General features: G+C 40.8%; 1 protein-coding gene across 1 annotated transcript in view; it reads right to left on the bottom strand.

Moving 5' to 3' along the window:
- LOC118374532 (cadherin-10-like) overlaps positions 1–17,572 on the bottom strand; it is a 48,740-nt gene that overhangs the window by 11,770 nt on the left and 19,398 nt on the right. The window contains exons 3-6 of the mRNA XM_035760966.2: positions 6,213–6,507; positions 2,978–3,097; positions 2,221–2,388; positions 1,400–1,587 (exon numbers count right to left, since the gene is read on the bottom strand). Coding sequence (XP_035616859.1) covers positions 1,400–1,587; positions 2,221–2,388; positions 2,978–3,097; positions 6,213–6,507 — 771 coding nt within the window. The remainder of the gene's footprint in view (positions 1–1,399; positions 1,588–2,220; positions 2,389–2,977; positions 3,098–6,212; positions 6,508–17,572) is intronic.

Genomic DNA, 17,572 nt, shown 5'->3' with positions numbered 1-17,572 from the left:
ATACCTACTGTATCTATGAGTTTCTTTATACCTACTATATCTATGATTTTCTTTATACCTACTGTATCTATGAGTTTCTTTATACCTACTGTATCTATGAGTTTATTTATGCCTACTGTATCTATGAGTTTATTTATACCTACTGTATCTATGAGTTTCTTTATGCCCACTGTATCTATGAGTTTCTCTATACCTACTGTATCTATGGGTTTCTTTATACCTACTGTATCTATGAGTTTCTTTATGCCCACTGTATCTATGACTTTCTTTATACCTACTGTATCTATGAGTTTCTTTATACCTACTGTATCTATGAGTTTCTTTATGCCCACTGTATCTATGAGTTTCTTTATACCTACTGTGTCTATGAGTTTCTTTATACCTACTGTATCTATGAGTTTCTTTATACCTACTATATCTATGATTTTCTTTATACCTACTGTATCTATGAGTTTCTTTATACCTACTGTATCTATGAGTTTCTTTATACCTACTATATCTATGATTTTCTTTATACCTACTGTATCTATGAGTTTCTTTATACCTACTGTATCTATTAGTTTATTTATACCTACTGTATCTATGAGTTTCTTTATGCCCACTGTATCTATGAGTTTCTCTATACCTACTGTCCCTATGAGTTTCTTTATACCTACTGTATCTATGAGTTTCTTTATGCCCACTGTATCTATGACTTTCTTTATACCTACTGTATCTATGAGTTTCTTTATACCTACTGTATCTATGAGTTTCTTTATGCCTACTGTATCTATGAGTTTCTTTATGCCCACTGTATCTATGAGTTTCTTTATACCTACTGTATCTATGAGTTTCTTTATACCTACTATATCTATGAGTTTCTTTATGCCTACTGTATCTATGAGTTTCTTTATGCCCACTGTATCTATGAGTTTCTTTATACCTACTGTATCTATGAGATTATTTATACCTACTGTATCTATGAGTTTCTTTATACATTACATTACATTTAGTATTTATGATTTTTTTTGCACACCTTTAGATATAAAGGACTGCTATCAGGGTGTCATTTTTAATCTGAGCCTATATATACAGTATGTACGCACCGTCTTCTTTTCACTTAGGCTCTCCAATTTGCATAATTGGCCGAGGCTCTGAAAAGTATGGCCCTGGCTAAGAAAAGAAAAGCTAAACCTGGATTTCAAAAGTCTCAAGACTCTTTATACAAATTCCCAGAAGGAATAAGGGTCTCTTGACAGTGAACAGGATTAAGTACTTTCATGAAGATGATAATAATAGAAGATGGGTTTAGTTTAGAGAGAGGATAACTATATACACAAAGTGGTATCTTGTGATTTGAAGCAGTTGGGTCATAAGCAATTAAAACATGAGAACATTGTACTGGAAGTTTAGGGCCTACCTTTTTTACCCTGATAACGCCCTCCTGTGTGTTTTGGTCTGAGATGATCGTGAACATATCCTGTCCGTCTCGGTCGACGATGCTATATTGCATCTCAGCATTCCGCCCCACGTCCGCATCGTTAGCCTTGATCCGACCTATGGCTGCTCCTACTTCAGCCGACTCCAGACTGCTCAGACGAAACGTATCTGTGGAGAAGAAGAAAATACGATAAAGAGAATTGAATAGAAACAGAATAAGCAACGGATTTTTAATCCCCAGATTCTTTGCATCTTGGGACGATGTGATTTGATGTGTATTTTTAAATGTTTGTTTATCTACGTCTCCTGGGGGAGAAGTATATATAAAAGCTACTCCACTTTCAGCTTCAATTAAGCAGCGCAGATTTTTTATAGAGTTTGTCTTGTGTGGAAATGTTCCGGTTTGTTTTGTCATTAGTTGTGGGACTCCTTCAGAAAGGATTATTACGTACAGATTGTTCCCTTTTCGACTCTGATCTGATGCCAGTCCTACCCGTAGGCTACGTACATAGCACAATATCTGCCTTTTAACTGACGAAGTTTCAGCATAATTGTAGTAAATGGGTTATTAGTTATGTCATAACCCATTACTCAAAACCAACTTTTGAGAGAGGTCAAACCAACACTGATTTAAGAAAGAGCTCACAGGATATCGTCGATGCATGCCAGATTAACAACTGTCGTCTCAGTTAAAAAAAATTGCACAGTGATAGCGAAAAGAGAGCACATACATGTACAGCACTTTTTGTCTCCACGAAAAACAGAATATCAACAACGATGAGAAGAGAGAAGGTCTCTTACGGTTAGCAAAGCGCGGTGGGCTGTCATTCTCATCAGAGAGGGTAATGCTGACTGTGGTGGTCCCTGATAACCCACCCATCTGGCCAGCCATATCTTTAGCCTGGATCACAACCTGGTAGTTCTCCTTGGTCTCCCTGTCCATGTTAGGCAGGGCTGTTCTAATCGTGCCTGAATGAGAAAATAGACTATTATCAATATGACTGGTCAGGTTTAACTTGAGATTAAAATAATTTACAAGGACAATATCTACTTAATTTAGAGTAAATACATTTGAATTGCCAGTCCTCAATAGAATATGTGCAATATATCAAAAGAAGGTATCAAAAACCAAACACTACTGTAAAGTGCTATCTATAACCTAAAATTATTATTTGGCTGTCCTCATAGGAGAACCCTTTTTGGTTCCAGGTAGAACCTTTTTGGTTCCATGCAGAACCCTGACACTGAAAAGGGTTATCCTATGGGGACAGTCAATGAACCCTAAGAGTGTATATTAACACACCAAGCCATTGAGTTCACAGCAGCCATTGTATTCACCCACTATTAGAATATCCTTTCCAGGTGCCATCTGACTAACATAGAGATAGAGAGGAAAACCATGAATAAGCTCAACTCACTTATCATTCCCTAAACAAACACCTCATACTGAGTGCTGTTGGGTCTCTGTTTGCAGAGTAGAGGAGGAGAGATAATATACACACATGATGGCTTCTTTCAAGTGTTTGCATGCCCATTGTGGGTGTTGTGATTAGATTACCATTGTCTGAATCCACTGAGAAATATGGTTGACCCTGTAGAATACTGTACACAAGCTTGGCACTGTTCCCATATGTTTGATCATCAGCATCTGTCGCGATGACTTGAATAACTGATGTGCCTGTGGAGGAGAAGATAGAGAACTTACAATACATAGCAAAGTATAGATAATGCACAAATTATATAATTTGGTGCGTGCTTCTATTTGTCCTATTTCACACATGTACAAGTGTGTATTAGTATATAATTGGAAATGTGTTTCTTGCATATTCCAACTCTCCCTGAGATACCCTCGGAGAGTGGTGCACGGCCATGGTCTGCCATTATTAACGGCGACCCTGGAACAATTAGTGTTAAGTGCCTTGCTCAAGGGTACATCAACATATTTTTCCCAGTTATTGGCCCAACAGTCTACTCGCTAGGCTGCCTTATCTCTGCATCTAACATAATGCACATCCATACATTCACGAAAATGTACATAGCTATACAGATCAATTACTAGGAATGATCTAGCATGCATATAATAAAGTAATTATGAGCACAATAACATTTTACAAAATAATTTGAAATGCGATCCAACTCAAAGGGAGGTAGAAGTTGTGTGAGGCCTTGTAATTTATGTTGCACAGTACCTAGTTAACCTTGCCTAGGGAAATATGAACAACACACAGCTCTTGTCATTATAAATATAGCTAAAAATAATACATTCCCCAAAAAACATTTCCACAGAATGCATAATAGTCATCTATGAAAGGGATGGAAATTGAGCTGAAATGATTCAAGCTCAGCTAAGGGTGAACAATAGAGTACAGTTTTACATTTTTGGGGGCAAAATTTTAATTACTGTTCTAATACTAAGCCTCTAGAGGCTGGTTTCCCAGATACAGTCCTAGACAAAAACTCATGTTCAACTGATATTCTCCATTGAAAGTGCCACTTAGTCCAAGACTAGTCTTAATCTATGTCTGGGAAACTGGCCCCTAGAGTGTGGGTTCATAGCCCTTTGTTGTACTTACATTGTCTAGCCACTGCTCAGATTATGGAGGCATGCCAAGTGACATCCTATTCCCTATGTAGTGCACTATAGGGAATAGGGTGCCATTTGGAACACATTTGTCCTTGGCATTCTGGAGACCTCTGTAACGTCCTGGCTAAGTCTGACTATCTTCAAGCATACTAATGACTGCAGGAACAGCTGTCTGCAATGAGAATATGAAAGGGCTACCTGCTGACTATTCACAGATGCCTGCTCTGACAAACCAGTTTGCACCCTCTAAACACATGGGATGCATCCCTATGGGCCCTGGTCAAAAGAAGTGCACTAGGGAAAGAGTGCCATTTGGGATACAACCATGGGCAGTTTGTTCATCTGTTTGGTGAAGCATTGGTGACCGTGACCAATGATTTGGTAATGGCTATGCACTTCACACACAAGAAATCCCATGATAAATGCATCACTAACATTACCGAGGGTATGTATGAATGCATGAATAACAAATTAATGAAATAATGATTGGAAGAAATGGATGGATTAATGAATGAATTAACAGACAAATAGAAACTGGAAGTATCAACCTTTGAGGGAAGTCTGCCTGTTAGCACAAGTGGTTTACAGTGCTTTTACTGTACAACTTTTACTTATACAGTACACCTTTTCACAGTGCCCAACCCAGAGCTTGTTGAGTCTGATCTTCAATAAATAGTGGTTGGTTACCTCACAGAAAGACATGTATTCAATGCATATTACCAATGCTGGATGTTTTAACCGCAACATCCTCTCTCTGGAGTCAGCAATTCAATCATTATGTGAACACAATAGAGAACCATTACTTTTCATATTGGCAAGTAAGTTTTAATTCAATGGTGATTACACTTTCTATTAATTTGTAGGCTCATGATTGGAAATTGATTCCAGTTCTCCTGTTTGCATTTTTAAAGCTTTGTTGGTATTCATGCCTACTGGTTAATCTATATTATCTGAATTAATTTGAGTGTGATGAAGCAAAAACTTCACTTTAACCTCTTGAACCTCTGGGGGCAGTATTTCATTTTTGGATGAAAAATGTTCCCGTTTTAAACAAGATATTTTGTCATGAAAAGGTGCTCGACTATGCATATAATTGAGAGCTTTGGAAAGAAAACACTCTGACGTTTCCATAACTGCAAAGATATTGTCTGTGAGTGCCACAGAACTAATGCTACAGGAGAAACCAAGATGAAATTTCACACAGGAAGTGAGCCAGATTTTGGAGGCACTGTGTTCCAATGTCTCCCTATATGGCTGTGAATGCGCAAGGAATGAGCCTACACTTTCTGTCGTTTTCCCAAGGTGTTTGCAGCATTGTGACGTATTTGTAGGCATGTCATTGGAAAATTGACCATAAGAGACTACATTTACCAGGTGTCCGCTCGGTGTCCTCCGTCGAAACTATTGCGTAATCTCCAGGTGCGTGCATTTTTCCATTTTGAACAGAGGAGAAACCAAACTGCAACGAGTGATTTATCATCGAATAGATATGTGCAAAACACCTTGAGGATTGATTCTATACAACGTTTGCCATGTTTCTGTCGACATTATGGAGTTAATTTGGAAAAAAGCTTGCGTTGTAATGACTGAATTTTCTGGGGTTTTTCTTAGCCAAACGTGATGAACAAAACGGAGAGATTTCTCCTACACATACATATCTTTTTGGAAAAACTGAACATTTGCTATCTAACTGAGAGTCTCCTCATTGAAAACATCCGATGTTCTTCAAAGATAAATTATTTTATTTGAATGCTTTTCTTGTTTTTGTGAAAATGTTGCCTGCTGAATTGCTAGGCTTAATGCTGTGCTAGCTATCAATACTCTTACACAAATGCTTGTGTAGCTATGGTTGAAAAACATTTTTTGAAAATCTGAGATGAAAGTGTTGTTAACAAAAGGCTAAACTTGTGAGCCAATATATTTATTTCATTTCATTTGCGATTTTCATGAATAGTTAACGTTGCGTTATGGTAATGAGCTTGAGGCAATAATTATGCTCCCGTATACGCGATTGCTCGTCGCAACAGGTTAATGATAGCTTCAATTTCAACCTTCCACTATTATTATATTGTCGTGTGAATGACATGATTTGATTGATATGCAGTTCATTGCTTATCTCTGCCTCTGTGAACTATATAGGTTTAAGAAATAATTGTCATTCACATTTCTCCACAGAAATAAAGCATCACAAGAGGACCAACTTACTCACCTACGTCAGACATCTCTGGGACACTGGCGAAATAAAGGTCTTTAGAGAACTTTGGCTCATTGTCGTTGATGTCGTGGATCTTGATGTTAAATTCAGTATCAGCCTCCAGTGTCTCATTGGTCCTCTTGTCCACCACCTTAGCATGGAGTGTGTATATGGCCCTCTCCTCCCTGTCCAACCTCTTAGTGGCGTGAATGTCACCTGAGTTCTCGTCTATTAAAAACAAGCTTCCCACCCCTTCCCCAGTGAGAATGTACTTCACGTTACCATCACCTCTGTCCATATTTGAGTGCAGCTGTGGATAGAGAGAAAAGCTGTGTAAGAGTTTTTATTTGAGATGGAGAGAGCATTCAGTGTTAGTCAGGAAATGTGAAATGTACATGAAAATAAAATAACAAATACAGTTGGCAGGTTTACGTAAAGAACAGATTCAACTTCAAATGTGCCATTAACTTTACATCTGCCTTCGATTACTCTCTCAGGACAGATAGTAATATAATAATAATAATAATAATATAATATATAATAATAATATATATGATAATATAATAATATAATAATATATGCCATTTAGCTGACGCTTTTATCCAAAGCGACTTACAGTCATGTGTGCATACATTCTACGTATGGGTGGTCCCGGGAATCGAACCCACTACCCTGGCGTTACAAGCGCCATGCTCTACCAACTGAGCCACAGAAGGACCACCAGATAGTCATACTTTATATCTTGCGATCATAAGCTTGAGATCTTAAACTTAAACTCACAATATTGTCCTTGGATACATTCAATCCACAGATATTTGATTTCAGCTATTTATTTACTATTGGCTACCAATCACCATCCCTCTGAATTATTTAATTAATCTGTATATTTGAGAAATGGAAAAACAAGAATGCTAGCTCACAGACTGCTCTAATGAAAATGGTTATTGTTTGTATCTTGTATGGTTCTTGCATGGACCTTACATTCCACCCATTAAATGACACACAAATAAAATGTTTGGCACAGAACTCTCATCTAGAATATTGTATTCCAGCTGTTTCTTAGGAACATGAGTGTATGCTTAAAGTGTGTCCTTCAAATTGATTGCAATACTTCTTATCCTGATTGTGACTGCCCCCTGAAGTGGTCATTTCTAAAGCAGGATGTCCCTGTCTGATATTCTGTGGGCAATTTCAAACAGACAATTTCAAACGGACAACCGTTGAGGTGTCATGTATTTCATGTTAGAACACAGACACCAATACTGTAACAAGTACTACACCTTACAAACAAGTCCTACAGGAATCGTGCGGGGGAAAAACGACAGGAATCATGCAGGGCGATTCCTTCCTTTCCTGTGGCCAGGTAAAAAAATATAAAAAAACATAGGGGAAAAATATCCTACAGCAAAAGGCCAAATCTTGATTGGAATGATTTTTGCAACAACTTTTCCTTGAAGCAGCAACAGTCACAAAGCACAGACCAATCTTATTTTCATAATTCCATAATTCAAGACTTTGGTTGAAGACCAAAAATAGACAGAAGCTCAATCTGATACCATATGCCAAGTAGCATAAAATCATGTCACTTTGACTCTAAATCCATTTAGCTCCCTAATGTCTTCCGTCTGCGACGTTGCCTTCAGGGCAGATCCAAAAATAAAGATTTCTAAGGAGATTAGATGACAGAATGAGAAGACTTGTTTCATATTTGATGGGCTATTTGTTTAGCTGAATGGTTACTTCATTCTTAAAGATACTGGCCTTTGCACTTGCATGTTACCATACTGTGTAGGCCTACAGCATGGATGACCCCCTCCTCCCCTCTGAGTGAGTTTTCATGAGGTTTCCTCCTTCTCAAATCAAATAAAAGTTTATTTGTCTTGTGCACCGAAGACAACAGGTGAAATGCTTACTTACAGGCTCAAACCAATTGTGCGAAAAAGGGATGTGGGTGTGTAGGTAAGTAAAGAAATAAAACAACATTAAAAAGACATTTGAAAATAAGAGTAGCAAGGTAATATACAGACACCGGTTAGTCAGGCTTATTGAGGTAGTATGTACATGTAGGTATGGTTAAAGAGACTATGCATATATGATGAACAGAGAGTAGCAGTAGTGTAAAAAGAGGGGTTGGCGGGTGGTGAGACACAATGCAGATAGCCCGGTTAGCCAATGTGCGGGACCACTGGTTGTTCGGGCCAATTGAGGTAGTATGTACATGAATGTATAGTTAAAGTGAATATGCATATAAGATAAACAGAGAGTAGCAGCAGCGTAAAAGAGGGGGGGGGGGACACAATGAAAATAGTCTGGGTAACCATTTGGTTACCTGTTCAGAAGACTTATAGCTTGGGGGTAAAAACTGTTGAGAAGCCTTTTTGTCTTAGACTTGGCACTCCGGTACCGCTTGCCATGTGGTAGTAGAGAGAACAGTCTATGACTGGGGTGGCTGGGGTCTTTGACAATTTTTAGAGCCTTCCTCTGACACCGCCTGGTGTAGAGGTCCTGGACGGCAGGCAGCTTTGCCCCAGTGATGTACTGGGCCTTACACACTACCCTCTGAAGTGCCTTGCGGTCGGAGGCCGAGCAAATTTGTACCAGGCAGTGATGCAACTGGTCAGGATGCTCTCAATGTTGCAGCTGTAGAACTTTTTGAGGATCTCAGGACCAATGACAAATCTTTTTAGTTTCCTGAGGGGGAATAGGCTTTGTCGTGCCCTCTTAATGACTGTTTTGGTGTGTTTGGACCATTCTAGTTTGTTGTTGATGTGGACACCACGGAATTTGAAACTCTCAACCTGCTCCACTACAGCCCCTTCGATGAGAATGGGGACGTGCTCGGTGCTCCTTTTCCTGTAGTCCACAATCATCTCCTTAGTCTTGGTTACGCTGAGTGATAGGCTGTTAGTCTGGCACCACCCAGCTAGGTCTCTGACCTCCTCCCTATAGGCAGTCTCATTGTCACTGTTGTGTCATCGGCAAACTTAATGATGGTGTTGAGTCGTGCCTGGCCATCCAGTCATTGGTGAACAAGGAGTACAGGAGGGGACTGAGCACGCACCCCTGGGGAGCTCCAGTGTTGCTACCAACCCTCACCAGCTGGGGGCGGCCCATCAAGAAGTCCAGGATCCAGTTGCAGAGGGAGGTGTTTAGTCCCAGGTTCCTTAGCTTAGTGATGAGCTTTGAGGGTACTATGGTGTTGAACGCTGAGCTGTAGTCAATGAATAGCATTCTCACACAAGTGTTCCCTTTGTCGAGGTGGGAAAGGGCAGTGTGGAGTGCAATAGAGATTGCATCATCTGTGGATCTGTTTGGGCGGTATGCAAATTGAAGTGGGTCTAGGGTTTCTGGGATAATGTTGTTGATGTGAGCCATTACCAGCCTTTCAAAGCACTTCATGGCTAGGTTGCAGGTTGCCTTTGTATTGTTGGGCACAGGGACCCCCCTCGTCTTACCAGGGTGCACTGTTCTATCCTGCCGGTGCAGCATATATCCCGCTAGCTGAATATCCATGTCGTCATTCAGTCACGATTCCGTGAAACATAGGATATTACAGTTTTTGATGTCCCGTTGGTAGGATATTCGTGATCGTACCTCGTCTAGTTTATTGTCCAATGATTGCAGATTGGCGAATAGGATTGACAGTAACGGCAGATTTCCCACTCGCCTTTTGCGGGTCCGGACGAGGCATCCGGCTCTTCGTCCTCTGCATCGCTTCCTTTTGAGAATAATTGAGATGTCTGCCATGTGGGGTGTTTGGAGAATGCCGTGTGAGTCCTGCTTGTTGTTGTTGTTGTTGAATAAATCTTTGTCCAATCCGAGGTGAGTGATCGCTGTCCTGATATCCAGAAGCTTTTTTCTGCCGTAATATACGTTTGCAGAAACATTACATACATAATTTACAAATATCACGAACAAAACCACATAATAGCACAATTGGTAAGGAGACCGTAAAACGGCGGCCATCTCCTCCGGCGCCATCTTGTTCTTCTAGGAAGTGTTTCCTTGCCACTGTGCTTCCTGCTTGCTTTTTGGAGGTATAGGATGGGTACTGTTAAGCCCTTTCTGACAAATGTTGAAGTGAAATGTCAATGAATTATTGTATAGATCTCAAGTGAGAGGCATGGGTTATTAAACAAATTGAACATTGTAAGCCAGCCCTGCAAGCGCCACACCTCTACATATATACAATTAAACTTTATAGATAGCCATCGATACTGAATAGTTGATGGTGTGAACTCTACACAACCTCAGCAAATTGTTCTTCAATGGATGCTTGATACCTCCCCAATAACCCTCCACATGATCCGCAACACAATTGGAGCAACTTTCCACAATCCCAGACATGTTTTAAAAAATTATGATTCTCTCCCATAAAATCCTCCCACGTCTTACACTGTCACCAACACAGCCGCAAAATCTTCATATCGATGACAATTACAACATGGCATCGTAGGAGGAACATAAGTCCTTCTGTAGCTCATTTGGTAGAGCATGGTGCTTGTAACGCCAGGGTAGTGGGTTCGATTCCCGGGACCACCCATACGTAGAATGTATGCACACATGACTGTAAGTCGCTTTGGATAAAAGCGTCTGCTAAATGGCATATGTTATGTTATGTTAACCATGAAGCTAAGTTACCCTCGGACTGATCCTCTGTGGCAAGCAGGGTATCTTTGCCAAATGTTAGCAACACACTCATGCTACCTGCTATGATGATGATGACACCGGAGTGGATGGCTGCAGTTTTATGGGCTCCTAACCAACTGTGCTACTTTGTCTGTTTTTTCGCATTGTTTGTAATTCATTTTGTACATAATGCTTCTGCTACCGTCTCTTATGACCGAAAACAATTTCTGGACATCAGAACAGCGATTATTCACCTTGAACTGGACAAAGATTTTTTGTTTAATAAGTCCAACGCAAATGATATACTGCTTTGTCGAGACAAGGCCCAAATCCCCATCATCCGTTTGAAGAAAACACAGAGAAAAGAGGGGGGAGGGTGGGGAGCCTTGTAAGAATTTGCCGGCGAGTAGGTAAACTGTATTATTGGACAACGTGCAATCATTGGAAAACAAACTGGACAATATATGATTAAGACTATCCTACCCACGGGACATTAAAAACTGCAATATGTTATGATTTGCCGAGACATAGCTAAACGACAACATGGATAATATAGAACTGGTCAGCTTCTCCGTGCATTGGGAGGACAGAGCATCTAAGTCTGGTAAGACGAGGGGCGGGGAGGAGTGTATATTTGTCAATAACTGTTGGTGCACAATGTCTAATATTAAAGAAGTCTTGAGGTATTGCTCGTCTGAGGTAGGCAACCTCATGATAAGCTGTAGACCCCACTATCTCCCAAGAGAGTTCACATCTATATTATTCGTAGCCGTCTATTTACCAACACAAACCGATGCTGGCACTAAAACCACAGTCAACAAGCTGTATAAGGCCATAAGCAAACAAGAAAATGCTCATACAGAAGTGGTGCTCCTAGTGGCCAGGGACTTTAATGCAGGCAAACATAAATCTGCTTTACCAGCCTGTCACAAGTGCAACCAGAAGAAAAAAACTATAGACCACTTTTACTCCACACACAGAGACGCATACCAAGCTCTCCCTCGTCCTCCATTTGGCAAATCTGACCATAATTCTATCCTTCTGACTCCTGTTACAAGCAAAAACTAAAACAGAAAGAACCAGTGACTCGCTCAATATGGAATGGGCCAGATGAAGCGGATTCTATGCTACAGGATTGTTTTTTGCTAGCACAGACTGGCATATGTTCCGTGATTCACCTCAGTCACCGGCTTCATCAATAAGTGCATTGAGGACGTCGTCCCCACAGTGACTGTACGTACATATCCCAACCAGAAGCCATGGATTACAGTCAACATCCGCACCGAGCTGATGGCTCGAGCTGCAGCTTTCAAGGAAAGGGACACTAATCTGGACGCTTATAAGAAATCCCACTATGCTCTCAGACGAACCATCAAAGAGGCAATGCATAAATACAGGACTAAGATTGAATCCTACAACACCGGCTCTGACTCTCATCGGATGTGGCAGGGCTTGAAAACTATTACGGACTACAAGGGGAAACCATGCAGTGAGCTGCACAGTGACGCAAGCCTACCACACGAGCTAAGGGCCTTTTAAGCTCGCTTCGAGTCAAACAACACTGAAGCATTCTTGAGAGCACCAGCTGTTCTGGACGACTGTGTGCTCACGCTGTCTGTAGCCGACGTGAGCAAGACCATTAAATAAGTCAAAATTCACACGGGGCAAGACAGATTCCCAGTATGCATGCGTGGACCAACTGGCAAGTGTCTTCACTGACATTTTCAACCTCTACCTGACTGAGTATGTAATACCTACATGTTTCAAACAGACCACCATAGTCTCTGTGCCCAAGAAAGCGAAGGTCACTTGCCTAAATGATTACCGCCCCGTAGCACTCACGTCGGTAGCCATGAAGTGCTTTGAAAGGCTGGTCATGGCTCACATCAACACCATCGTGGTAGAAACCCTATACCCACTAAAATGTGCATACCACCCCAACAGTTCAACAGATGACACAATCTCTATCGCATTCCACAGTGCCCTTTCCCACCTGGACAAAAGGAACACCCATGTGAGAATGCTGTTCATTGACTACAGGTCAGCATTCAACACAATAGTACCCACAAAGCTCATCACTAAGTTAAGGACCCTGTGACTAAACACCTCCTTCTGCAACTGGATCCTGGACTTCCTGATGGGCCGCCCCCAAGTGGTAATGGTAGGCAACAAAGCATCTGCCACTCTGATCCTCAACACTGGGGCCACTCAGGGGTGCATGCTTTGTCCCATCCTGTACTCCATGTTCACCCACGACTGTGTGGCCAAACATGACTCCAACACAATCATTAAGTTTGCTGACAACACAACAGTGGTAGGCCTGATCACTGACAACGTTGAGACAGCCTATAGGGAGGTCAGAGACCTGACAGTGTGGTGCCAGGACAACAACCCCTCCCTCAATGTGAGCAAGACAAAGTAGCTGACAGTGGACTATAGGTAACAGGCCGTCATTAACATAGACGGGGCTGAAGTGGAGCGGGTCGAGAGTTTCATGTTCCTTTGTGTCTACATCACCAACAAACTATCATGGTCTAAACACACCAAGACAGTTGTGAAGAAGGCACAACATAATCTTTTCCTCCCCAGATCCTCAAAAAGTTCTACAGCTGCACCAGTGAGAGCATCCTGACCGGTTGCATCACTGCCTGGTATGGCAACTGCTCGGCATCTTACCATAAGGTTCTACAGAGGGTAATGCATATGGCACAGTACATCACTGGGGCCAAGCTTCCTGACATCCAGGACCTATATACTAGGCAGTTTCAGAGGAAGACCCAACAAATTGTCAGACTCCTAAAACCCAAGTCATAGACTGTTCTCTCTGCTATCGTCTGAGCCGTTGAATTGCAACTCTATTTTTTCTCTATACTGACACTTAGCTTGTTTAATTGCCTTATGGAGGGAATAGCTACACTGTTTGTATTCGGTCATGTTTCCGGTCCCCTTGCCCTGGTTAAAAGCAGTGGTTCGAGCTTTCAGTTTCACACGAATGCTGTCATCAATCCACGGTGTTTGGTTTGGGAATGTTTTAATCATTGCTATGGGTACGACATCGTCAATGCACTTTCTAATGAACTCGCTCACGGAATCAGCGTATTCGTCAATGTTGTTGTTTGACGCAATGCGGAACGTATCTTAATCCACGTGATCGAAGCAGTCTTGAAGCGTGGAATCGGGATTGGTCGGACCAGCGTTGAACAGACCTGAGCGCGGGAGCTTCTTGCATAGTCACTTTACAAATGATCTAGACTAACCTATATCCCCGCATATTGACTTGGTACCGGTATCCCATGTATATAGCCTCGTTATTGTTATATAATCTTCTTGTGTTACTTTAGTTTATTTAGTAAATATTTTCTTAACTCTATTTATTGAACTGCATTGTTGGGTAAGGTGTTGTATTTGGCGCATTTGACAAATAAAATGTGATTTGATTTGATCACTTTTTTCCTCTATGAGGAGGCCTAAATAACCTGATGCTTCCTTGATAATATCCAACACCTCCGTCAACAATAATGTCAAGGGACACCTAATACACAGCACCTATAGGCAGTGGTGTAAAGTACTGAAGTGGAAACACTTTATAGTACTAGATAAGTAGTTTTTTAGGGTATCTGTACTTTACAATACTATTTATATTTTTTGAGAAATTTTACTTTCACTTCACTACATTCCGAAAGAAAATATTGTACCTTTTACTCCCTACATTCCCTGACAACCAAAAGTACTCGTTGCATTTTGAATGTCACGCCCTGACCTTAGAGAGACTTTTTTATTCTCTATTTGGTTAGGTCAGGATGTGACTTGGGTGGGAAAATCTGTTTCTATTTCTTTGTTGGCCTAGTATGGTTCCCAATCAGAGGCTGCTGTTTATATTTGTCTCTGAATGGGGATCATACTTAGGCAGGCCTTTTCCCACTTTCATTTGTGGGATCTTGTTTTTGTACAGTTACTGTGTAGCCTGCAGAACATTACGTTTGTTTATCTTTTGTCGTTTTTTTGTTGTTCATCGAAATAAAGAAAGATGTACGCTTACAATGCTGCACCTTGGTCTCATTCCAACATCGGACCTAACATTGAATGCTTAGCAGGACAGGAAAATGGGTAAACTTAAAAAAAATATATATATTTTACCTTTATTTAACCAGGCAAGTCAGTTAAGAACATATTCTTATTTTCAATGACGGCCTGGGAACAGTGGGTTCAGGGGCAAAACGACAGATTTGTACCTTGTCAGCTCGGGGGTTTAAACTCACAACCTTCCCGGTTACTAGTCCAACGCTCTAACCACTAGGCTACGCTGCCGCCCCAAGACAACACATGGTCATCCCTAGAGCCTCTGTCCTGGTGGACTCACGAAACACAAATGCATATTTTGTAAATAATGTCTGAGTGTTGGAGTGTGGCCCTAGCAATCCATACATTTTAAAAACAAGAAAATGGTTCTGTCTGCTCTGCTTATTATAAGGAATTTTAAATGATTTATTATTTTACTTTTACATTTGATACTTAAGTATACTTTAGCAATTACATTTACTTTTGATACTTAAGTATATTTAAAACCAAATACTTTTAGACTTTTACTCAAGTAGTATTTTACTGGCTGACTTTCACTTTTACTTGAGTAACTTTCTATTAAGGTATCTATACTGCCTATAGGGAGGATAAAGCCCCTCTGGGAAAGACACCAAGGTTGCGTCCCAATAGTCTCTCCTTCCTTCTGAATTGTACACTCTTTCACTACTACTCCCCACACATTTAAAAACATTGGATTGGTGTAGGCATGGGCTAGAAGGTGTTTCCATGTACCAGTCATTACCTTTCAAATCTATGAAGGGAAATGAACAAGTACACACTTCAGGGGGAAAGGAAAGATAATTGGAATGCAACCAAAGCTGTAAAGAGCCATACTACTAGCATGCACCTTTTCCACGTGCCTGTATGGTGTCCATATTAAGAAAGAGGCACATGTACATGGATTTGTGACTCTGTCCTATTATTGACAACGTGCACCTGCATGTGTCTCTATACTCTACTACTTCAGCAGGACATCCACTTAAATCTCATCTGACAATAGACACAAAAATAGCCACCAAATATTGATTTTGATGTTCAATGTAAACCATAATCAATCATGTTCGTATAATGCAAGTAGCCTACAAGACCCTGAGACATGAAAATGCAATCATTCCACGGAAAGAAAGAGGGGCATCTAAGTGCCTCTTTCTGTACTATTCATCTTCTTGAAAATAAGTAGCATTACCTCAAGCAAGTATGATGAGTGACTGGCTTGAAGCTCATTACTGCACTGTTGATAATAGTGTCAGAGGCGTATATTTAGCTCTATATCTCTTGGGCCCTCACATCCTAAATGACAAGCAGTGAGGGACACAGCATCAACATCATACATTAATATTAATATCAGCATACTCAGCGAGAAACTAATTACAGTGCCTTGCAAAAGTATTCATCCCCCTTGGTGTTTTTACTATTTTGTTGCATTACAACCTGTAATTTAAATATATTTTTATTTGGATTTCATGTAATGGACATACGCAAAATCATCCAAATTGGTGAAGTGAAATGAAAAACAGAACATGTTTCAAAATTTTATACAAAAAAAAATGCATAAGTGTTGTGTGCAAATGTATTCACAGCCTTTGCTATGAAGCCCCCAAATAAGAGCTCATGCAACCAATTAACTTCAGAAGTCACATAATTAGTTAAATAAAGTCCACCTGTGTGCAATCTAAGTGTTACATGATCTCAATATATATACACCTGTTCTGAAAGTCCCCAGAGTCTCCAACACAACTAAGCAAAGGGCACCACCAAGGAGCTCTCCAAACAGGTCAGGGACAAAGTTGTGGAGAATTACAGATCAGATTGAGTTATAAAAAAATATCAGAAACTTTGAACATCCCACAGAGCACCATTAGATCCATTATAAGACATGGAAAGAATATGGCACCACAACAAACCTGCCAAGAGAGGGCCTTCCATCAAAACTCATGGCACAGGCAAGGAGGGCATTAACCAGAGAGGCAACAAAGAGACCAAAGATAACCCTGAAGGAGCTGCAAAGCTCCACAGCGCAGATTGGAGTATCTGTCCATAGGACCACTTTAAGCCGTACACTCCAGAGAGCTGGGCTTCACGAAAGAATGGCCAGAAAATAATCCATTTGCTTAAAGAAAAAAATAAGCAAACATATTTGGTCTTCGCCAAATGGCATGTGGGAGACTCCCCAAAAATATGGAAGATGGTACTCTGGTCAGATGAGACTAAAATGTACCTTTTTGGCCATTAAGGAAAACGCTATGTCTGACGCAAACCCAACACCTCATATCACCCCAAGAACACCATCTCCACAGTGAATCATGGTGGTGGCAGCATCATGGTATGGGGTTGTTTTTAATTGGCAGGGACTGGGAAACAGGTCACAATTGAAGGAATGATGGATGGCACTAAATACAGGGAAATACTTGAGGGAAAACCTGTTTCAATCTTCCAGAGATGGAGGTTCACCTTCCATCAGGACAATGATCCTATGCAGTCTGCTAAAGCAACACTCAAGTGCTTTAAGGGGAAACATTTAAATGTCTTGGAATGGCCTAGTCAAATCCCAGACCTCAATCCAATTGAGAATCTGTGGTATGACTTAAAGATTGCTGTACCCCAGCGAAACCCATCCAACTTGAAGGAGCTGGAGCAGTATCGCCTTGAAGAATGGGAAAAAAAAA

Source organism: Oncorhynchus keta, chromosome 4 (genome assembly GCF_023373465.1).
Source record: "Oncorhynchus keta strain PuntledgeMale-10-30-2019 chromosome 4, Oket_V2, whole genome shotgun sequence".
Lineage (NCBI taxonomy): Eukaryota > Metazoa > Chordata > Actinopteri > Salmoniformes > Salmonidae > Oncorhynchus > Oncorhynchus keta.
This window is presented reverse-complemented; position numbering and strand designations above follow the sequence as displayed.